Source organism: Blennius ocellaris, assembly GCF_963422515.1.
Source record: "Blennius ocellaris genome assembly, chromosome: 13".
Taxonomy (NCBI): Eukaryota; Metazoa; Chordata; class Actinopteri; order Blenniiformes; family Blenniidae; genus Blennius; species Blennius ocellaris.
Genome location: NC_137662.1, coordinates 5,933,736 through 5,958,274, shown reverse-complemented (window position 1 = coordinate 5,958,274; position 24,539 = coordinate 5,933,736). Strand labels below are relative to the sequence as shown.

Below are 24,539 nucleotides of genomic sequence, written 5' to 3'. Positions count from 1 at the left end.
ATCTGATTACACTCATGTCAACTTTGCTCCATTAGGACTCAAATAGAGAGAGGGGGAAGAAAAAAAAAAGAAAAAGGCGTGCAGGTTATTACTGAACTCCTTTCAGTGGACTTCTATGAGGAAAGGAGACGGGGAACAGGCTTTTACTGTGAAAGCCTTTCACGGTCTCACAATATTCCAACTATTATGAGTGACAAATAGGGTCGCTTCAAAACTTTTGTGAGGCGGCGGCGGCGTGCTCGCTGAAAGACAATGTTCAAAAGCAATGCTCAGGATATGGATAGAATGTGACAAATTCTGTCAGAGTAAATATGGTTTAATAAATGAATTAGCTTCATAAATAATGGCTGTAATGACATTTTAGGGGACAATAAGCCTCAGCGTTGTCAGGAAATAGTTGATGTATGAGTTTCATGCCTCAGCGGTTCCTCAAAATGAATAGGCTTGGGAAGATAGCACGGGCCTGCAACCAGCCTATTTCCTCGAATTATCTACTTGTTGTCAATTTGCACAGTGGAATTACACATGCAAATTGAACTGCCTGCACAAACACCACTTGGAGATGATAAAAACAAATTAACAAAGGCTATAGAAGGAGGATTTATTTCACTGGCTAACCCAGGTCAAGCAATACATGTATTTTACGATTGTGTGTACCCAATTTTGGTGTAATTATATCAGCAAATTATTCTTTGTAATCTTATTATTTTTCCCCCCTACCTTCTCCTTACACACATAATTAACTTCCTTCATATCATCGCGGGTGGAGAGAAAACACACACACACACACACACACACACACACACACACACACACACACACACACACACACACACACACACACACACACACACACACACACACACACACACACACACACACACACACACACACACACACACAGCAGCTTGACTCTGCATCAGAGTAACACAGTTTAATCTGATTTAGAGTTCTTTTTTTTTCTGTCACCTTTCGTGCAGCAGGAGGAGGTGAGAGGTTAACAGTTTAGTGGCACTGTTTAGTGTAAGTGCTCGGTAGTGAAGGCGCGGGCACATCTACACAGCACAAGTCACAATGTTAAAATATATATAATCACCTCTTAACATCGTCCCTCGTACCAGCAGAGAAATTAAGACTCCCCAGACCTCCACGTTTGCTATTAGATATCTCATTTACTTTGTACACACAGTGCTAATCTGCACTAATGAATTCTGCCACACCAAGCCAGATCGAGATGACTTAAAATTATTACCACTTCCACAGATATGCCTTTCCTCATTTGAGGCTCAATTTGGCTGGCTCGCAAAAACAGTCTGTCACAGTAAGATACTAATAATTAGGGTTTTAAGATGATTAGTTTATCTCTGTGCTCTTACAGTCCTGCCTCTTATCCACCATGGCCAAAACTTAATAAGAGGCTCTAAGTTTTAAACAGCCAACTCCAAATTACCAAGAAATGACAGAAATAATGAACTGGAGCACATGCCAGAAAGAAGTGTGTGTGGGGGGGGGGGGGGGGGGGGGGGGGGGGGGGGGGGGACCAAAGAGGGAGGAAGACACTGGGAGATGGATGTGAGACGCTAATTCAAGTGTGAAATAGAACACAAAGTCGAGTAATCAATAAGGAAACTATTCAGACCTGTAATGCCAAAATTGTTTAGCGCCAGCAGACTTTTGTGGCTCTCGTTTACCTTCAGACACTGACGTGCCCGTCGACTTGTCACACGCGTAATTAAAGTCCCGATAATGCTGAGTGAGTGATAGCAGTTAATGGTTGCATATTTCAGAGGATGAGATAGAGATTTTGCGTGTGCACACGATGACATTCAATATAGCGTAAGCCTTATCAGTCAACTTTAATATGAGCGGCGTTTTTGCCAAACTGAACTGGATAAAACTTTAATCTCAGCCTACAGGAAGGTCAAGGAGAGATCAAGGACTTCACATTTATTTGTTTTATGATATATCTAACGCACAGGGGCCGAGCTGAAAGCTGTCTGGTTTCATTTTTATTCATCAGACATGCTTGGATTTCAAGGTTTCATGTTTATTCAAACACATTGTATTATGTCTAAATTATAAAATTGTTCATATTTAAGTTCCTGAATTGTTTTTTTTTACATGTATTCACACTAACCCAAGATTTTCCTAAACAGTCTCAAAATGAGATGTTGCAGTGGTTAGAGTTAAACCTCACACACACACACACACACACACACACACACACACACACACACACACACACACACACACACACACACACACACACACACACACAACGTGAATGTGAGTGTGTGTAGTTGTGTGTCTGTGTGTTTGTCCTGCGATGGAGTGGAGACCTGTCCAGGGTGTATCCTGCCCTCGCCCATGGTGAGCTGGGATTGTGCTCCAGTGCCCTGTGACCCTGCAGGATGAAGCTTTATAGAAAATAGATAGATGGACACAAAATTAGAAAAATAACACCAATTTTAACAAGCGAGAATCAATCACATTTTTACTAAGAACATCTTTTAAGGTTTTTAATTTAATGATCGACAAATAATCAGTTTATTAACAAGCAATACTACCCACTTCAGCATATATTTTTCAACATTGAAGAATACAATAAATGATATATTTAAATACACCTGGAACTGCTCCTCCATTGGTATTTCTGTCATTTCCACTAACTCAACAATGTCCACTGTGCCTGAGCTGGACTATTCAACTTTCAATGTATACTGTGGTGTTATAGGTCTCCCATTGAGGCTGCATTCATATGGCACACACACAATCCAGGCTGTAATTTATGTATATTACAGGTCTTGCAATAAGATGCAACCAAAAGAAAGACTAATGTGAATGAGTGTGAAAGAGCAATTTAAGGGTAGATGCCTGTGCCAGTGCCACGGGCGATACAAGATTTGCATGCTAATCATTCTAATAATAATGTAATGCCCAGAGCACTTTCAGCAAATTGCGAACCATTGGTCATAGAGGGAAGCTTATCTCTGCGAGAACATGACACAAATATAGGTTAACATTTGAATGATTCCTGGTAATTCACGGACCTGTCACCAGCCCGCCTCACCTCAATTAGAAATGCTCCGCAGCGCCTGCTTTTCACGTGCTCAGACTGACTGGGGAAAACGTGTGTCATCCATTAATTATAACCTAAAACGTCGCGGAGAGGGATGAATTACACTAAAAGGCTCTGTTGACCAAAATAAACACACAAACTTGGTAGACGTCGTTCAAACACGACATCCAATGGGCGCCTGTGTTACAACCTCGTCCAATTTAAGTTAACCCAGCTCTGATTGGCTAGCGTGTCACAAATTATCAGCCAATCAGCGCTCTCATACTGGTACGTCACAGTGTTTACCCGGAAATGTCAGGCTGCTCCTGTCTATCTCTCATGGTTTTGAGATTTTTTGGGACATTTTTTAACATTAAAATGACAAATTAGTGTACAATACAAACTCAAACAACTGAAGACTCGGTATGTACAGCGGACTGCTACCCAAAGGTGTGACGGAAGACGACTTCAGTCCGGAGGACGAGGAGGATGAAGAGGCGGAGAGGAAGGCTGAATTTGGATCCGCTGCGACGGAGAACAGCGGTCCAGATGCGGGAGCACCGTCCACTCACTCAGCTGGTGATCCGGACAAATATTCCCCGTCCTGCAGTCTGCCTGGCATATCCCAGGACATGTGGCAAGTATGTTCAGCTCCAAGCTGCTTTCGACGATCAACGTGGCATTGTTTATAGTCGCCTCACCTGTAGCATCTCCAGCCCTGCTTCATCCTCAGCTAACAACCACTCTCACTGTGCAATGCATGATTTAAAAGCGTTATTAGAGTTAGTAAGCCACAGCAAATCCACTGAAAATCCTCTGAAATAAAATTGCTTGCTGTCTTTAAGAAATTCCAGGATCTAAGGAAGAAGAAAGATGAGATTAAAGATGTGAAGATCCCCAGAAAAAGAAAAAGAAGACGACACAAGAAAGGTACAGAGATTGTTTGGAAGTCAATGCTAGATGTTGCTGGCACAAGCTTTCTATACAGAAATATATGAATTAATATTTATTTTAAAGCAAAGAGTCTTCCTTTGTTAGTAAACACTTCTGAAATACAAATACTTTTGCTCAGTTAGTGCTGATCTGCACAAGTTTTCATTAATGTTTTATTTGTGTGTATTAACAGGCACAAGGAGTGAGGAGGAACCCACAGAGAAAAGGTACAAGCAACCTGTGAGCTCTTCTCTGCACACTGTATACAAATAAAAGCATCGCAATGAACAAATTCTCTGCAAATATCTACAGTGAATTATAAACCATAACTATTGCCAGCAATGAAAACAGAAACGTATCTATACGTCACTGTTGGCTGGCTCTTAAAACAAGCTGGATAGAAGTATACAGGCCACTATGGCCAGAAATAAATATATAAAGAGATGTACTGTCTGATTGCAATGGAATTTAACAATGCTGGTCAGTCTTTCTGAATACCAAACTCAGACTTTTCTCAAAAAGGGCCTGAAAAGAGTAAAACATGCTGATATGTTTTCTTAACCAGTAATGGAAGGATTTCCTTTGGGGTTTTAACATGTGTTAGAGACCAAATTAAATATAGTTGAGTAGCCTAAAAGATCACAATGCTCATTGGTCAGACTGCTGTAAAATAATGTCTCAGAATCTTTTTCAAGGTCGCTCCAAAATGGCCTCTTTGGAAACAAACATTGTTTTTATTTGAGCAATGCAGGAATTTATAACATCAATGATTCCTGACCAACATATAGGTCCAGGATTGTTACTGAACACCTGCTTTCATTCATCATCTTCATCTATTTCTTTCACAACAATGAATGAAAGAACCAAGACTTTGACATGTAACAGCAGCAGTAAAATATTGTTTTATACTGGTAGGTTTTGTTTTTGCAATTTCTACACATATTTGTCTCGATCAAGTTCAATCTGTCACACCATAACTAATCATATTGTAAGTTGTTATTATATTGTCTTTAAAGCATATAATAGTGTTTATTCTCATCCCTGGTAAATTGTTTTAATACTATGCTGACCTACGTCATGATGATAATTGCTTTTGAATCCATTCTCTACAGCATGTGTTTTGTCGAGAATGAACAGAGCAGAGATCTTCATGTCTCTGGACAATAATCACCAGAATGATGACAGAACTGAAATGTGACTCCGCTGAATTATATCTAGGAATTCTGTAATCATTAAGTATGAAAAAAAACATGCAGATCGGTTTTTATGTTGACGACAGAACTAAAGTTCCTTCCGAGGCTGGACACTGCTGTTCCTACATTACCGTTCTGTTAGGCTGAGGTACACGGACATTAAAACGTTCTCTCTGTGAGCAGGGAGCATCAGGAGGAGCAAGAGAAGCACTGGGATGGGCTTACGCAGTATTTTGGTGTAAATGATCGATTTCAACCCCCCGCGTGTTCCAAACCTCCTCCAAAGGTAACAAAGGCTGCCTTCCAACTTATCTTTTACAGGTTTAATACTGTGTCTGCCGTAGCTGTTAGTAACACCTCCATGCCTATTGTGTTTCCTCGCCACTGTATCTTCTCATTGTTTTCCAAGATATGACATATGGATTAGAAGAGTTCTTTCAGCAACTCTACCTGACACTGAGAGGAATATTAGGGATTATGTTCAGCTACCTTCAGTGATAAGATTAGCATGAATCTCCTTGCCGGCGTGGTTCAGATTAAAGTAAGATGCAGGTTTTTTTTCCTCTCGTGCAAAAACTCTAATGGAAATCTAAGCTTTGCCTGACAGCAGCGGAGAGGGTTAGAGCACCCCGGCGCAGCCTCTGTGATTGTTCAGTAATAGACAGCCATGTGCTGCTACTTCGGTGGAATTCATAATCAGAGGAATTAAAACTAAACTTTCTCCCATTTGAATACATTTCGACACTTAACGATGAATGAACATTTTCTGCAAGGGCTTGCAAATTGCCAATAAAGCAAAAATATTTGCAGGCTTGATGAACATTATAACGGACCCAGTGAATAGGAACTGTTCTCATTTCAATTTGAAATCCCTTTAATGATTATTTTGGAGTATTTTGTGCCTAATTTATCTCTGAGTAGCATAAAATTGAGTTTTTGCAGATTTTTTTTTTGTCCCCTTTTGAACAGGCCAAACTATGAAGGGATTAAAAAAAAAAAAAAAAAGATTAACAAGCTGAATAAAACAGAACTTGTCAAATCAACATAATGAAGGGCTCCTTCATCCCTCAAATGCAGATCCTTGTAATTAATATATATATATTAATTGCAGAAAATGTTCATTCATCATAATTCTGATTGGCCTTTCTTGCAGTTGTTTGAGGAAAAACTATCATAGCTGCCAGATGCCGTTATTATGCCTTGCTGCGTTTCATCTCTGACCTTTAAACTCTAAACACAAAGGACGCTAATCCGTCAGTTTTATTTGTGAGATAGCGTCGAAGATAATTGAGATCATGTGTCAGGCTTCATCACTGTCAGCTTCACTTAACGTGCAGTATAAAGGAACCATATAGAATATCGAAATGTCCCGTCAATTACGATTACAGAGAAAATTGTTTCACTGGATTTCCAAACATTATTGCATTATTTCTGTACTCCTACATCAGAGGGGACACATTCATAATTGCACTCCCATATCCAGTGAATTTCATTTACCACAATGGAATTTTTGGGGACTAAAGATTGGTGCTCAGTTCCCTCAGATAGGCTCATCACAGTGGAACTGCTTTGCCATCAGTAACCAGGGGGCTCCTCTGCACCCCCCCTCCCCCCCCCCACTCCCCACCCTCCCTCTGCTTAGGCCTGTAATGGAAATGTGTAATTAAAGAGTCACATTTATGTTTGGTAATCTCCTGTAGCATTTCTAAGATTTCCCCGCTAATATCCAATCAGAAAGGTTTTCATTTGTGAAGCGAAATCTACATATTTGTAGTAATGGCAATCATATTAAAAATAAGGCCCTGGGGACTTTTGAAGTTACTCTTTGATTTCTCTCTCTCTCTCTCTCTCTCTCTACCCCTATTTCAAAAAAAAAAAAAAAAAATCTGAATTTTTTCCCCCCCTCCTCTGCAGTCCGGCCTAGAAAAGAGCATAGAGAGGGCCATAGCTGAAGGGGACATTGCAAAGGCGGAGGAGATGAGCGACAGACTCGCCACTCGAGAGGTACGTTGTGCTGATAAGAGATCTTTGGGGTGCTCCCGCTGTGACAAATCAGGCTAATGGATCCGTGGCCATTTCTGCCGCAAAGACATAGAGGAACAAAAACACACGCAGACAGCCACCACTCAGTCCTGCAGCCCTTTTCCATTGAGTTAATGGAAAGCCCTCCCCTTAGTTTTGAAGTGCGGCAGTGTCTAAAGGACTTTTGGCTCTGCTTTTTAATGAAGGGTACATTGCTTTCAAGCCAACTGTTAAATCATTCTCCAGGTAAGAGTTTCATACCTTTGAAGTGTACATGTCCCTAAATGCAGTGCCTGAAGTTTTGTACCTAACCGTCTTGGCAGGCATCAAGGATCAAGTGGTTTCAAACTAATTTAGCATAAAATGTAGCCCACACACACATATAATTGTGGTTAAAAAGACAGAGCGGCAGTGTTACTCCTCCACTGGGGCAATAGCCGCACTTTGAGCATCAAAGTTAAACTTCTTTGTTTTATGATGCGAGTTGCTTACAGCATCACATCAGCATCACATAAGCGTTTTTTTTTTTCCCTTCCTTTTTCCTATTTAATAATAGCGGCAGCACAAAGATGGAACATACTGCAGGCTCAGGTTTTAATGTCGGCCCTGGATTTCAGTGGAGTTGCAAAGTGGGAGGGTAACTGGTTCACTCTGAAATCCATTTTAATTTATTTTCTACCCACAGTTTAATTTTTTTTTCTCTTTATGTTCAACATTAAAAACAGAAATCTACGGTTCAAAGTCTTCATCCGACACATTTAAATGGGTGGTTGTTCCAAGACACTGTAAACTCTTTATATTTTAGCTGAAAACTTCTCGACAAAGAGAAACATGGAACAATAGCTTGTTTTTTCTGGTTTACATGGACACACAAAAGTCTGTTTACTCATAATTATAAGAGAAGTGTAATGATCTCACCTGTTTACATGCAGTTCAGATCAGCGGAAAATGAAGTTCATGTTTTTCAGTCCACTCGCGTTCTTTTTTGTTTTTGTTCTTTTTTAAGCACAGGTGTACGTAGAGATGTAACGCGACAAACTCCCAGTTATGCATGTTGAATCGTTCGACCTCTTTAAGATGCCTCTGTAGTTTATCCTGGATTTCCTTCGTATTGGTCTTTTGGTAGAAAGTTAAATAGTCTGTATGCTCAATATGAAACCTCAACGAGCAAACAGTCCGGGAATCTTCAGAAAGACAAATCAAAGGTTGTGAATGGATGTTTTTTTTGTTGGTTTTTTTAACTTAATTCACCTCTCAGTTACAGCTAAGGCCAAACACGGCTGTGTCATTGTCCTTCTTTGTGGAGTTTGAGGAAATCGCCACATGCACAGGGAGAACATGCAAATAGCACCTTTGCTACTGGTGTGGTTGTCTGACAGTCCGTGTCTGTCCTGTGATGGAGACGCGTCCGGAGTGTGTCCCATCTTCACCTTTAACCCAGGATTGGCTCCGGGACCCCACGACTGAGCTGGTGTAAAGTGGGTGTAAATAAAAAAAGATCAACCCGCGATTACGGGATGTTCTGTCATCCAAACAGATTCTAAGAAAGATGACAATAAAACAAGTGTCCCCTTAATCACGGTTCTGGGTTTGAGGGATGAGCAGGACCCTTCATTGGCGTCCCGGCATGTCGGCGTGCGTAAGAGACCTTCCACATTCTCGCCTTAACACGAGCAGCGTGGTCAGATATGGCGGAGTTAAACGAAAGCCGTCGTGAGTGGCACCTGCACCGTGCTTCCAGAAAGCCTCTTAGAGCGGCGGTGGATTGGTTTTTAGCCTGAGCCGAGGTGCTCGCCTCCCTGGCACCTGCCTTGCGTCTTGCCAGAACCGTGATGGGACGTGACAGCCGCCTGGCAGCCGCCGCTCGTTGTTTAGCAGCGATAACTTCCCTTCAAGAGAGTATAGGATTGACCATTTAGAAAATCCCACAAAACCCTAAAGTGAGGCAAAGTTGCGATGCGTCAACTTTTGGACGCGGAGGAAGCGCGAGGCGGTCCAGCATGCGGCGTGCCGAACGGAGGACGGAGAAGCTTAAAGCCAAAAATATTTACAGGCCCCGCGAATCAGTTGGAAAGGATTATGGTACATCTTAAATGATGCAGCCTGTAGTGCAGATAGCATTAAGAGCGGCGTGTTTGTTTACTGTGTTCCTGCACACTTTTGACAGGAGCAGGGTGACAAACATTTAGAGGATCAATAATCTCCGCTGTGGCCAGAATCAATTTCAAGGTTATAATTGAGTGGCTCATTTGGCACGCAGTGGCTTAGATGTTTAATTTGTTTACGGTCATAACACCTCGACATGATTGTGGCAGGCTTTTCACTTGAAGAATAGGAGCAGGTCCTCTTGGTGAGAAATGCAAAAGCATTGCGACAGCTGTGAAGAACTAAAGAGGCCTGTTTGTCCCTCCAGGCATTGTTTTGTAAAGAAAATGCGTGCACACGTTGGATGACAATGTTTCAGTGTATTTCCATCCTCAATCTAACGGATTCCCACTTATCTGCTCCGAGCAAAGGGAAATGGAGGCAAGATAGAGGGCTTGCTGTCACCGTTTTCCCTTTTTATGAGACAAAAATTGTTTGTTGCTGCCGTTTTGAGCTTCCTTCAAATCAATTAATGATTCCCGTTTGCTCCACTTTCTTTCTTCCCCCCCCTCCTCTAATCCAAACATTAAAACAATTTGGTAAAAACCTGTTTTGAAGGCTCCTTACAAATGCGGAGATATGTTGCTCTTTCATCTGTCAAACTTCTGAGACATGCTGCTTGGATACTGCAGGTTGAGCTTTTTTATTCTCATTACAGTTTTTAAACATCTCCCAAGGCTGAAAGTCTTTGTTTTAGATTAATTCACAGAGACGGCTTTTCTTTTCTTTTCATTCTTTCTTTTTTTTTTTTTTTTTAAATTACCTCCACCGCAAAAGGGTGTGAAAGAGCAAAAGACATCTCATCCCCTGTTAGGTAACAAAATATAATAATGTCTACATTGCCCACACAAAGCTGCCTGATGCATTCCTTTAAACTACACCAATAGGAGACGCGTTTGTGGCTCTTCCTCGGCACGTTTAGATTTCCTTTCACAAGCCCCGGAAGACGCCAAATAATGTAAAAACCTTCTCGCCTCTAAAGCAGTCCAAGTAGTTCGGTAGATTAAAAGGTGCAAGTCCTCCAATTAAGAAGCCTGGGTCTCCATCCTTTGATTACTGCACATTATTTTACACTGCAGCAACTTGCATATGAGCTAATTAATTCTGTAATTAGCATAACATGGAGTGACTGACACATACAGTAGGAGCGGTTTAGAGGCTGTCAGGAGGCTCGATAGCATCCAGCGCTTCACGTCCTGACAGAATGATTTTTCAGCTACTCCTTCACGAGTCTGTTTATCGTTTTTTTTTTCTCACTGATAAATGCTGCTGGGGTTTTTTTTTCCAGTGAAGGTTTTTATTGTTATTATGGATTTGTGAGCAGTTCATACATTTATTTTTTGAAACGGTTGGGTTGAATTTTATTTCATGTCAACAACATAAGTAAGAGTGAACACACTCGTCAGTCTTCATACTTCAGAAACACTCTTTTGTCGCATCATATTCAAATTATTTTATACTTTCTTTTATGTTAAAATAAATGTATATCCCAAGAAACACCTGCAGCAAAATTTAGGCCGTTTCACAGTAAATAACCAGGATTTTTAAAGAGATCTTAAATTTAATGTATTTTAATGTGACCAGTGTTACATAATCCTTCTGCTTTACGCCTTCTCTTGCATTGTACTACATTATTTTCGATACACTAACTAATCCACAGGCAACATGGCAGGGAAATAAAGGCTTCTCAGATCGATCCCTGTGGAACACCATATGCAATGTGCCATTGTTTTGTGGCAGATTCCATCCTATTGAATGGAGTAGTTTATTGGATTAAGAGTCTTTTTGTCGGTTAATTTAAACCAAATTATTTTCTGAAAGAGAATTTAGTGCCACACCAATCAAGAGGATCCAGATCAACTCAACAAAGCAAAAGCTGCTTCGACGGATTTCGATATTTCTTTCATGTGACTTTTTTTTGTTGTTGTTTTTGTTTTTTTTAACCTTTGAGTTGTTTTGAAACTGTATATACAGTAAGTGGGTACATTTCTTTACAAAAGACCGTCATGCCTTGTTAGAGCTCGCAGTTCCCCCACAGCATTCATCACAGTTATTAGTGACATTACCACTTCAAAACACAAACTCTCTCCAGTCTCATACAACAGGAGGAGTCGGGTCCATTTCCAGAAGCTACCGAACAGTGGGAGTAGAAAGGATTGCTGCTGGCCTCTGACAATTGGCCCCAAATACAAAGAAGCATGTTGTGCGTTGCCTAAAAGGTCTTCTTTCTTCTCTTTGGTGTAGGAAAAAAAGTGAAATGATGTAAAGAACCAGTGTGTTCACACTGACATTATAATGAACATTGAGGTGTTGATGCAGCTTTAGAGGAGAATACATGCAGCCTCATGGCGCTGAAGCTCTGCCTGGTGTTTTTGGAAAAAATCCTCCAAAGAGAAACTCTGGATACCAAAACATTGATACATTTAATACTGTTTCTATTTCTGTTTTTGAATTTTCACGTTAAGATCTGCTTACTGTGCGCTATCTCGATCCCATTTCCTGCCGATTGGCATTACTAACTTCTGCACCAACGTCACAGTCGTCATGTCGGTGGCTGAGATGTGTTCAGATGACGGCTGACTGCAAACACAGTCCTGTTTGGAGCCGACTTAAAGAATAAGAAATAACAGTGTCTGGCTTAGTGTCTTTTTAATCGCTCCCCTCTCCTACCATGTAAGCCTGGAGTTACAAGCTTTAGCACAAAGTATCATATCAGCAACACCACCGATTGTTTTTACTTCATCTCTCTGGCGCCCCCTACGCTGAGGCCCGTCCACCACTATGGCTGCAAGTCTGGAAATCGAATTTGTTGTCGAAATCCGACTTTTCTGACTGTGCAGTTGCACATATTTTTATGACCCATATCAGATCCTCGCGCTTGCGCTTACCGACAGCTGCTTCTCAACCAATCTCTCGACAGAAAAATGGATAATGACACAAGTTTGATGCTCATGTCGCGGCGCCTGAGAAGTTCGTCAAACGTTACAGGGAGTTTTAGGCAAAGAAGGAGGGAAAAAAAAAAAGAAGAAGAAGCCACGATTGCATCTTATGCTGAAATGTCTTCCTCCTCTCCCAAAACACTGCGGAGTCACGTGACCTCTTCAATTGACCACTGTGCCGGATCGATGCGACACAATCAGCGAGATGGTCGCAGATTTGTTGACGATACAGAGTCAGTGTTAAAATCTGACCAGCCTGGGTACACGACAGTCACATTGGTGCATATCTGATCGATTTCCACATATGAATGACACCTGCGTCCAAAATATCAGAACGCATTTGCTGCTTATCCAGCCTGTGTCTCATAACAATCTGAATTTGGTCACTTTACATGAACACACAGGTCCAGAAGGGAAGTCATTGTTTGTAATCAGTTGAGGTTTAACTAATACCCTCAACTGTTTGTGAAAAATATATTTCAACCTCCTCTTTTTTTTATTTTTTGCTGTTTTTGCCAAAAGAAAAGGGGAATATTCAGATGTGTAGTTTCATCTATGACCAGAGCCTGTGTGGACCCTCGTTTTTTTTTTTTTTTTGTTAAATGCCAATTTGCAAGCGATTAACCTGATTAGTTAAAGCTCTCTTTCATAATAGTTGGGTCATATAATTAGCCATATGAATATGTATTAACTGGAAGCATTTATGGTTTCCGTAGCTTTTGAACATGCAGACGGTTACATTATCCCTCATTATGTTCCCGCTTGAATTTCAATAGAAGCAGCGGCTGAAAGGGAGGGGAAGGAGAAAAAAAAAAAGAAGAAGAAGCTCCACTGTCCTTGAAATCTACCCTTTGGAAAGCCTCGCTTAAATGCTGTGAAACAAAGGTGGCGCGGCATTTTGTCAGAGGAGACATGGTGGCTTAGTTGAAACAAAGAGCTGAACTAAGACTGTTTCATGATATTTATGTTATTTAACACCTTTTTTTTTTTTTCCTTCCCTCCCCTCTTTATTCCCACCACCTTCCTCCTGCCTGTGCCCCGTGTTTGTAATCAAAAAAAAAATTAATGAGCAGGGCTTTTGTGGAAAGTGAGCACTATCAGATGCTGACTCTCTCCGCCCTACATCAGAGACAGACTGGCTCTACCCCCACCCCCACCACCACCACCCACCCCACCCCTCGGGCCACCTCGCACAGAGTTTAGGGAAACTCTCCTCTTTGTTCGTTTTTCCTTCAGCATAAGCAATTTATCACTGAATGAACTTTTATTGTATCTCCGGATGACTCACATTAAATTTTCGCCCATTAATTTTGAAATGGATTTTGAAATGGGTACTAAGCTTTTATCAAATGCCTGGGAATCTCATTTGGATTATTGTATTTCATTAATTACTTGATAGACAAAGCATACTTTTCAATGTAGATTTGTGTGCTGTTTAATTAATTAGCATGTTTTCTCTTTTAATTAAAGCCATTTTTTTTTTTTTTAAATTAAAGCCCACAGCAAAACACATATATAATTTGTTTGTAATTAGGCCCTAATTGGTGGTAGTGGAAGCTTAGCACCCTCGGTTTCTTTTTTCATGATTGCCATTTTATTGCCAGTCACTCATTAATTAAACTGTTTTTTCTAATTAGCTTATAAAACTGTTGATGGCATATTATTGTAAGTGTGAGTTCAAAGCTTGCTAATAAGCCTACCCTACTCAGAAGAGGAGAGATAATGGCGTGTGCACAAAGCAGGCGAACTTTTGGATTTTTTTTGTGATTTTTTTTTTTTTTTTTTTTACGCAGTCGACTCCCTGAAGATGACATGTCATGTGTATCTTGCATCAGATTATTAAGAAAAGAAAAAAAAAAGAGCTGGAGACACGGCTCTTCTACTCTTCCCTTTCCCTGGAGTGGCTTTCTTTTTGCTTGCCATGTAATTCTGTTTGTCAAAGTGGAGGCAAGATTACAAAAAGCTCTTCTGAGGCCGCCCCGAAGACCAGCGATAAACTTAGTGGGAACGCGGCAGCGGGAAGATGTTTGGAATCAGTGTTACGATGGAAACAGTGACATTGTAATCGTCTACCCTTTCACACTACACGCCGTTTCTGAGGAGAATAGTGAAGCAGCCATTGCTGAGGCGATTAAATAACCATTGAAGGCCACATGGAGCACTTAATAATAATCCACAACTTAAATCAACAACTTAAAGTTGGACTTGAATTTTAACTATCAAGTAAAAACGCTAAAACCCCTTTTTGGATGTTTGTTTACACAACAAAAGTGGTCGCAGCCATTGGAAATGCAACTTTTTGGAAACGGCTCAGAAGGTGGAACTTTTCAAAAATGCTTGGAGTCTGTCTCCGTGGAAACACTGCAGTGGCGCATGTGCACCAGAAGTAGTTCTGCACATGCTCAGTAGGTGGAGAATAAGAACAATGTTTGCCTTCAGGGTGTCATGGCAACAGCACCCACTAGTGGCACGACATGAAAACTACATTGTTGCAGTGTGGACGGACATCGATTTCAGAGCGTTTCTCTGAAAAACATGAAACTTTTCTGCAACAAAAACGACGAGTTTGCCTGAAACATCGTGTTAATGAGATCTTGGCCTCTGACGAGCCTCCAGCAAAGCTTTGTGTTGTTCACCGGTCCCAAAGAGAAAACGCAAACCTTTTCACGTGGGATTCTTCAGAAAGTCCAACATAACATCAGATTTTGCGACTTCATGCAAGATTATTTCTTTGATAACTCTCCGTTCCACTGAGATCAAGAGAACTGCGAGACGTTTTGACCCAGAAATGAATCGGAATAAGAACTTATCTGCCTCCCTATTGTCCCACGTGACGGATCCTAAACTCTCTGCAATCTGTGCGTCCTGTGGCTTTGGTTGGATTTCAGAACGTGTCTGCAGGTTTTTTGTTTTTTTTACTGCCCCGTTCTAACAGTTTATCGGGGGAATAATCTGTAGAGTCCTTGAAACTGGCTGAAAGCGGCGGTGTGTGAGCTGATCCTCGGCGAGAAGCATCCTTTGTGTTTACTCCACTATATCACTCCACTTAAGAGGATTTTAAAGCGAACTGCCAGGATGAAACTTTGTATTCCCGCCTTGTTAATGCGATATGGGTGGTATTGATTGACCCCTCGATCCTTTGACCTCCCCAGTGTCTCTGCGGCTCTCAGGTTTTTTGCAGCAGGAGTTTGTCCTCTCCCCCTCTCCGCCTCGGTCCGAAGAAATTATGCTGAAATAACACGCAAGCTGCCTAATCTGATATTCATTCCTTTCTTATACAGCCCTGCTTTCCAAAGTTGACTAAGGCCACATTATTTAGGCATTAAGGTAGTGTGATAAGGGAATTAGGCTGGTCATTAATCGTTTACACGTCAAATGCAGCAGAGCAGCTCGGGGAGGTGATTTAGCGAGGCAAAGCCATATAGCCCTTGTTAATCCACCTCTCACACGTTTTAATTGGAAGAGGCTTCCTGGATAGGAAATTTATGAATGGGTTTAAGGCCATTTCTTCCTTAAAGCCATCATTTATTTCATATTGTTAATAGGAGCTTTAACACTTTATCCACATGGAGACGTATTTTGCTCATCTTTCATTCAACTATTGTCTTTTTGCACTTGCTGTTTAATTGCCACAATGTTTTTTTTGTTTTATGGTTTTTTTTTTTATGTGTGTGTGTGTGTGTGTGTGATCCCCGCGCTACTCATTTACCAAAGGCCTGTGAAATGATGCAATGAAACACAAATGAAAAGAAAGTGGGGGAAATGCTATTAGTATAGACTTGAAATGCCTCGTGTATGGTTTACACCTCAGCTAAGCTAAAATTTTCTTCTTCTTTTTTTTTTTTTTTTTTCCCCCTGCTATGTCGAGGCCCCATGTTTGGGTCTCCAACTTGAATCTCCATGACGACCCGAACATGAATGAACAGAAAACGGCACTATTGACTTAACCCTCCTAGTGGCCTTAAGCTGCTGCTGCTGCTGCTGCTGCTGCTGCAGTGCCAGCATTGTGCGGGATGTTTTTTTTTTTTTTTTTTCCTGCCTTCAAATCTTCCAAAGGTCAGAGAATTAATCCAGTGAATAAACCTTGTTTTTAGCAGCGCTTGTCCACCGGCCACACAAGAGAGAGCGAGAACAACACCAGACACAGAAACGCGCCCGTGATGGACACTTAATTGTACATTAATATGTGGTGAAGTGGGAAGAATTGCCGTTTAGGAGCCACATAAACAAAAGAACGCAGGAGGTTTCCTGCCTCCTGCCTTTATTCCGGCTTTGTACCTCCATTCTTATTTTTTCCAGCAGCCTCTGATGTGAAAGGATTTGGCACTAAGATGCACGCAAAGGGGGAGAGAGGGAGGGAGGGAGGGAGGAAAAAAAAAATCCTGAAAAGTGGATCAAAAAAGTAAATGAAAAATAATGTCATATTACGGAAAATATGAGAGGCTAATTTGTGCCGACTTTTTGCTAATTTTGTTCTCGCCACAGAAAGAGGAGCCGTCACCTGCTCGGCGCCACGGCGCTGACAGTGCCAGTGATCCATGAAATAAGCTGCCGCTGGCTTTGTTCAGATAAGAATGAACAAATCTGCACAATGTACTGCTCTCGGAATCTCATTTTCATACTTGCATGCAGGCTAAAAGAAATAAGCTGTTTGCAGGCTTGATTAATCAGACATTTGAGGGTTTTTTTTTTTTTTTTTTTGTCTCTTTGATCTGTTCTGTCTCCTAGGTAACTTGGTTGACATTAATGTTGAGCCCCAGTAAAGACAATCAGTGCAGTGTAGACTGAACTGATAAAAAAAAAAAGAGGGAAATTAAAGACCTTTAATGCTTTAAATACAGTAAAAGGGTATGTTGTGAATTTAAAATGTGGAGGAAATACCGGCCATAGAGGTGGCTTTTAATTTTGCTTTTGGAATGTCGGGAGGGGTGTTTCCAAGACCCTTTGCATTTCAAATTCAACCCCACAGGAGAGCAGGTTAATGTGGGTAATCCTTCTGTCGGAAAAAAAAAAAGGGGGGGGGGGGGGGCTCTGTCTGTAAATCTCTAAATGAAACCATTTAGCAGCATGCAGCTTCGTTTGATTCACCCCCAGAATGAGCCAATGTGGGGTTTCTTTTCTCCCCCCCCTTTAACTCTGAACCCGGAGAGAAGGAGCTGTTCTCGGATTTGTCAACAATTTAATAAACGCGCGCTTCATAATCGCAGCGTGCATCGGCGCCACTCTGGAGCATTTAGCACCGACATCACTCCAGCAGGGAGGTGGGGGGGGGGGGGGGGGGGGCAGGGGACGGACACCCTGAAGTGGTTTTATCTGCAAGGGATCGCCAGCAAATGATTGAGCAATCGCGAGGAAGGAAGAAAAAAAAAAAAGAAGAAGAAAAAACACGATTTGAGGAATTTAAAACCTATAAAATGGCAAAAGAACTGGAGGACTGTCATAGCGCGTACGCTCCAGGTTATGCAGAGGCTTTCACAAATCTTCCAGTGACTGTATAGATGAATGCCTTGAGGGCCCAGCCAGAGCCCAGCACTTGCAGCCAGCCGAAGCCCTTATCTTAAATCCAAGCAAAGTACCATTAATCTTTTTGAAAGACCTTTATGGCTTTTAATGTATCCCAAATTAGAACATTTTACACCCTTGGTTCCTGAAATATGGTGATAAAAAGCCTTTAGAGTTTAATTTTTCCTGCCTGCTCGCTCTGACCTGCTTAATCCCAGCATGCATTAGGAGATATTTTAGTTTCAGTCTTTCTAATAAAGTTTATCCCACTTAATTATAATTGAAACATTTTTTTTTTCTCCAGCAGGTCTTTTTTTTTTTTTCTTTCCAAGTGGCACAGTGGTGGCACATTTCTTCATTACCTTAAGACTCTCTCTTCCCCCGATTGTCCTCTGAATATTACAGCGAATTACCCAAAGGTTCGGTGAAATTGTTCCAAGTTGTTTATCAAAGGTCGCCGTTGCTTGAATAATAAACCTATCTCCGGAGTGAAAGAGGAGGCAGGGTTTTTTCCCCTTTGTTTCCCGCGCTTCAGTGTGACTGGGGTTATTGGGATTATTCTGCTTCACAATACACACATGTCTTCCCTGGGATTTCACTGTTTGCCTCTTGCAGTCACGGTCATTCTCTTCACTTCAGATTTCTGCCTGCATAACAGCAAACACAAAACTCTTTTTACGTCGGCTTCAAGTGGGAAACAAAATGCCACTGCAACATTTCAGAGAACGGGGGGGGGGGGGGGGGAACTTAACATTGTTACTCGCTGGTTTATTTAACTCGATTATTGGCTAATTTCAAAAAGAGGACAAAAAAAAAAAGGCAATTTCTGTGTGGGCAGAGAAAACTAGGAGCTTAAAAACAACAACAATTTGAGTAAAACAATGCCTGTATAATTTCTGGAGCTTCAGTATGTGCCGCTTTACCTCCCACTCCTGAATTAAAAAAAAAAAAAAAAAATCCACACAGTGGAAACACCATTTCTCTTTTCTCCTTAATGTTTCACTTCTAAAGGGACGTTTACGATCTCGTGAATGTTGTGGTTTATATCAAGTTCGTAGGATTGAAGATGTAAATAGAAACACACATTTTCATTCTTCTTTGTAGGAACGCACAATATATCCTTCGCTATGTTGGAATCGGCTGATTTGAATCATTTAACAAACAATTCGGTATCAGTCCGATAAATTAAAAGTGAGCCCGTGTTAATAGTCGGTGTGATTTCGGAGTTCGTTTACAAATGTGACAAGTTGCACAAAAGGCAGACACCTGAATTGCGATATACGCCATTTGCACGAGCGACGTAAGGTGTGGGTGGAGCCGCGTGAAGTCGTTCAGCGTCGTTCATTTAAAGGGGCGGCGCCCACAAGTTCACAAGCAAGGGAACTCTGCACACAAGTCAGGAAACGGCTCCATTCACATATTTCACAGATGGAAATTGTACAGAAAACATGATTTGGACTGAGATCAGTATCTTTTTTCCTGCTAATAAGACACCTGACAAGTCTTTATATTTTGTTGCATGCATGGTTTTGCACTGCATCTCTTTTTGTTGAGATATAACTTTGTTTCCAATACAAGTAAAATAATGATAACACACACTGTAAAAATCACTGTGATATCATTTTCACGTAAAATATATTTTCTGTGCACTTTGCTTGCAGTCTTTGTTATTGGTCACTTATTCTTTAGTTGTTTTAACATGCTTTAAGAGTGAGGTTCCTGATTAAGGTATTTGGATTACTCTGTTCTGTCTAAAAATGTTCAGTTCAGTAGCGACACATAAGCAATTCTAGAAAACTTTAACAAACAAGAATGTCAATTTTTTCATGAAATGTCGAAATCTTTTTAAAAATGTTTTGCAGGCGTGAGATACCTAAATGTTCTTGCTCTCAAGTATAAGATTAGATTAACGTTGAAACATATCAAAACCGAATGTTCCGTCTCGCAGTTTTGTAAACCTTAATTAGACTATATAGAGCTCTGAACTCTCCGAATTCAGTCATTCGACATAAACTCTTTCAAAAAAATGTCCCCCCAAGCCTTAAAGTAGTCGTCCCTATATGGACGTTTACACCGTTATCCATCGTGAAGAAGTCACTGGATTAATCTGAACGCCTGACAAGCATGCAGCCAGGAGTGGACCTTCAGTGTCCTAAAGCTTTACAGCTCTATCAGATCTCTCAACTCAACATCATGAACCCAGAAGAAAAAGATGACAAAGCCGAGTGAATCCAAGCTAAAATACCTCTTGTATCTGGTCTTAAATCACGTAAACCTGATCACAGGGAGCCCCTACTCCTTAATGCTTGTTTTAAACTTCATGTTGTTTTTGTGTGGACGCAATGAGACTCTGATTTCTTCAGATGTATTTAAGGGTGAAACATCCTAAACGTGGCGTCACATTAAGACAACCAGTTGTCACACCAAGTGTTGTTTAGAGTTTTATTTCAGAATTAGATCTGCAGTGTACATTACTAACACATCAAAATGATATATGTCGTTCACCCCTGGTCGTAACATCAAATTCTGCCACGTCAAAGCATCTAAACGGCAGGTTGGTGTTGCATCCCGGTGTCGTTCAGGCTTTAGCTGTCTGGTGTGGAGGAGGAAAACCTCCCTCTCACATCAGAAAGCCTTTCTTTTTTTTTTCTTCTTTTCCTTGCCTCACACTTGATTTCCATCCTCTAATGGGCCTCTCCTCTGTCTGCCTCGAAATAGATGGCTGTGAAAATCGCTCAAGCCGCTGATTGCCGTGACTTTGTGCAACGCAAACAGGAAGAGGAAGCTTTGAGGGCAGCGCAGAAGAGGAAGAAGCAAATAGCCTGGGGGTACGACGTCTGTCTCCGTCCTCGCGCCGTCCTATCTGCCACGCGCAACACCCGGGGTTCAAGCACAGCCTCCACGGAGGGTTGCCGAAGCACGAATTAGTCGGACTTTGGATGATGGCTCGTGCAGTGATTGAAGTTGACAGCTAGAAATGTATTCATAAAGGGTCCCACGTTTTTGATTTTTTTCTTTGTATCTTGCAGGTTTGAGGCGAAGCAACGATGGGAAACCAAAAGCAACATGGGCTTCATGTGACGCACGTGGATTGAAAACCAGCAAGACTGGATTATTTTTTTTCCCCTAGTTAATTTGATGAAAGAATTCTTTTTTTTTTTAACGAAATGATCATATTTCTCTTCTTGTATATTTTGAAGACTTTACACCAGCAGCATGTGAGGCAGTGAAAGTCATACGATTGGCGGAGAGAGGGAGAGAAAAAAAAACCCCATGCAGGGACGAGAAGAGAGATGGGGTATTCAAATTAATTCCTAAGGCGCCCATTGGTGTCTGCATTGTGTTATTTTTCATTACATTTCAGTGATTTGAGCGTCCCCCCCCCCCCCCCCCTTCAAATTAAATCTGGTGTACATTACTGGATGATGCGTTTATTTATTGCTGTAAAGTGGGTTAATCATGGAGGCGCTCCTTTCTTCTTCTGAGGAAGAGAAAAGAAAGATTAGGGCTCTAATGCAATGTACAGGATAATGTGCGATAGGATTTGGGAGTAGAAAATGAAATTTGGCCGCGGTAAACTGTTGTGAGCGGTCGTAAACTGGAAGTTTGAGACAGAGGCTTTGCTGTTGGCCCCGGCCCATGCCGGGAGACGCACCATTGTTTCCCCGGCGCCGAACAAGAGGCACGCGCCGTTTCTCAAAGCCTCCACCCGCTCCTCGCATTGTGCGACGAGCTCTCCCCAGCATCTGCAAACTCGTCTGAAAGCCATCGATTCCTCCCGCCACCACTTTGATCTTTTTCCCTCCCTCTCCCTCTCTCCTTTTCATTTTTTTTTTATCTGTAGCCTCCGCAGCCACTCGACACCTCTAAAATGCTCATTCAGATCCCAAGAAGTGTTAATTGCAAACAGCACGCAAAAAAAAGCACAAGGAAGATAATTACTTTTATTCATAATGCGTCTTTTTTTTTTTTTTTTTCTTCCCAAACCATAGAAAATGATTGCTTTGCTTCAAGGTAATAAGAATTAAAATTAATCCACCTAAGTTGTTTGCATTTGCACATATTTTGGGCACTTTGTCTGCTGGTAGCTTTGCTGCATCGGCTGAATTAGTTAAAAGTTAAAAAAAAAAAAAAAAAAAAAACCTCAGCATTAAAAGTTTGTAGGCAATTATGATACAAAATACCTGAGTGTAAGAAACCAAGATAGGCTGATTTTTGTATTTTTTTTTTGTTTTTTTTTTTGTATCATTTACCGTCACATGACCGTGCCTGAGTCGCTGTCAGTTGGTGAGCATTGGTGCTAATTAAACTATTAATTATCTCTGTAATGAGACGCAAGTTAAAACTGCATTAAGCACATCAAAGTACAACAGGGGGGGGGGGGGATTTCTCCACTTTGATGATTGCTATGAAGAATATATCTTAACTGAGGAGTTTGGGAAACGTCAGAAACGCTTCATTAGCAGGATAAAGGGAGGCACACTTTTGAGGCCAATTCTTAAGTTTTTTGGAGCTTAAACATAAGTTTGATTTTCCCGGAAATGACCGGATCCAGGTGCAATGTCACTTCCTCAGAGATCAGCTTTGTCATGTCAGTGGACAAAAGCCCCCCCCCCCCCAAAGAAACCCCCTCGACAAAATCCGCTTTCCAAATACAAAACATGTCGTGTAAAACTAGCGGTGCTCATGACCGGTGCGGATCCAAGCGTAGCACGGCAGCGTATCAATAGCATCTCACTTTATTAATCTCTTTGAACACAGGATAGCGCCTTGAGCAGAGACGATTCTGCTTTTAAGCTGGAAAATCCACTTTCGCCTCTCGTCATGTTGAGGAGCTGTTTTCAATAGTCTCGTTACTGGAGGCCAATCTTAGCCCCCGACCCGGGATGATTTGTTGTGAAACTCGGAGACAAATTCCTTGGGCACATGTCGAACCACTTCTAGGAAAAGTGTTTGTTGTGAAACACGGGGGGTTTATACACACACACACACACACATAGCAAAAAAAAAAAAGAAAACAACAACAATCCTATTAAATGGTTGGATAGCTGCTGTTGTATGAAAGGGAACATATGTTGCTGCTAACGAGACACTGGCGCTATCGCGCGCCGCTATCATCGGCCTGAAGAGGATTAACTGGAAGGAGCGATCTACCAGATGCTGCTGATAAAGGCGAAAGAAAAAACAAAACAACACCTCACACCTTGTAGCTCAGAGGAACGTCGCTTTGTTTATCCGCTGCTCGTTTTTTTTCACGTCGGATTTTAGCAATAGCGTCGTGTGTGTTATCATGTAAATTCAACGTCCTTCCACACTTCTTTTTTTTTTTTTTTTTTCAATTAAAGTTCCGATGAAAAATAACCCATTAAAAAAAAAAAAAGACTTCAGGGCAAAACCAAGAGGCAAAACAACACAACCCCAATTTTTTTGCCTCTGTGTTATTAAAAATGTACAATTTAAGCAAATAAACCAACAACATTTCTGAAAAATTCAAAGTTTTGTTAATATGTCTCATTCATTCTGGTGTTGTTTTTAGCACCTTGGGGCCGCCGTAGAAACGCCGTTTTCATCGTTTTCACGCTTGACTTTGTGTCAGCTGTGAGCACATCCCTGCTTATACTAGGGTTTTTTTTTTCTTCTTTCTTTCTCTCTTTTAATTTCCTTTTTCTCAAAGTAACATTTTGCGGGGAAAGCGACAGGCAGCGAGGATGTTGACACATTCCTTTGCTGATTTAATGACCTGTTTAATTCTGGCATGTCTGCAGCCCTCGCAGATGTTTTGCAGTTTTAATTAGTGTAATCATCGCTCTCGAAAAAGGCCACAGGGTTGTTTAATGGGTCATGTTTGTCAAGATGCACAGAATTATAACACAAAAGACATGCCATTTATTCGGCGCTGCAGTCTCCCAGTGATTATGGGTGTCACAATTGATAATTAGGGGAAGAATTGATTCATCTGAAAGCCAAAATGAACCTCGACGGTGTGAGGAAATTAGTTTGACAGTGTTTGGATGAGCGCTGTTTACACTCGATGCTCCACAAACTTACTGCCGCTTGTGGACAGGAGAGAAAGGAGACTTTTAATGAGACATCTGGAACAGCAGCTGCATATTTACAGTTTGTTTTTGTTTTTTTTATCTGTTGAAAAAGTTCCCAAAAAACAATCAAACCCCCCCAAAGGCTTTTTTTTTTCAGAGGGTAGCTGGAGGTTATGCCAACTAACGCTCACTGTGGGTAAACATTGGAGGGAGTCTCTTTTTGGGGCGGGGGGCTTTTGACGAGAAACAAATGATTAAAAAAAAAGGATAAGTACGACGGAACTGCACTCACTGCACACTTTATTAATGCACTTTCCCCATCCTGGGTCGGACCTACGATCACCTTCCAAATGGTTTTAACTCTTGGTGGTACTTTCCTGTTGTTTAATCCAAATTCTGAGCCGATACTCAGTATTTTGCCGATGAAATTGAGATCTGGCAACGTTTTTCCAGTGTTTGTGAACCTGTGCCGACTACATTCAGTTTCCTGTTCTCAGCCGACCGCAGTATCATGTGGTCTACTGTCCTTATTACCTTAATTATAAAGAGTGGTTATATGAGTTGCTGTTGCCTCTCTGTCGGTCCAGTGTCCTTTGACCTCTTGCATCAACAATATAGAGAACTGCCACTCACTGGATATTTTCCTTCTCTGTGAACCCGGGAGATGAGTTAGCCTGAAAACATCCATTTCTGAAATACTCCAGTCCTT

General features: G+C 41.3%; 1 protein-coding gene across 1 annotated transcript; it reads left to right on the top strand.

Moving 5' to 3' along the window:
* Positions 1-3,378: 3,378 nt before the first annotated feature.
* fam204a (family with sequence similarity 204 member A) lies at positions 3,379-21,649 on the top strand. The gene is made up of 7 exons (XM_080507115.1): positions 3,379-3,699; positions 3,904-3,988; positions 4,185-4,218; positions 5,368-5,470; positions 7,099-7,188; positions 20,511-20,620; positions 20,822-21,649. Exons 1-7 carry the CDS (start codon positions 3,484-3,486, stop codon positions 20,871-20,873), a joined length of 690 nt encoding a protein of 229 aa, XP_080363241.1. The 5' UTR covers positions 3,379-3,483; the 3' UTR covers positions 20,874-21,649.
* The last annotated feature ends 2,890 nt before the right edge of the window (positions 21,650-24,539 follow it).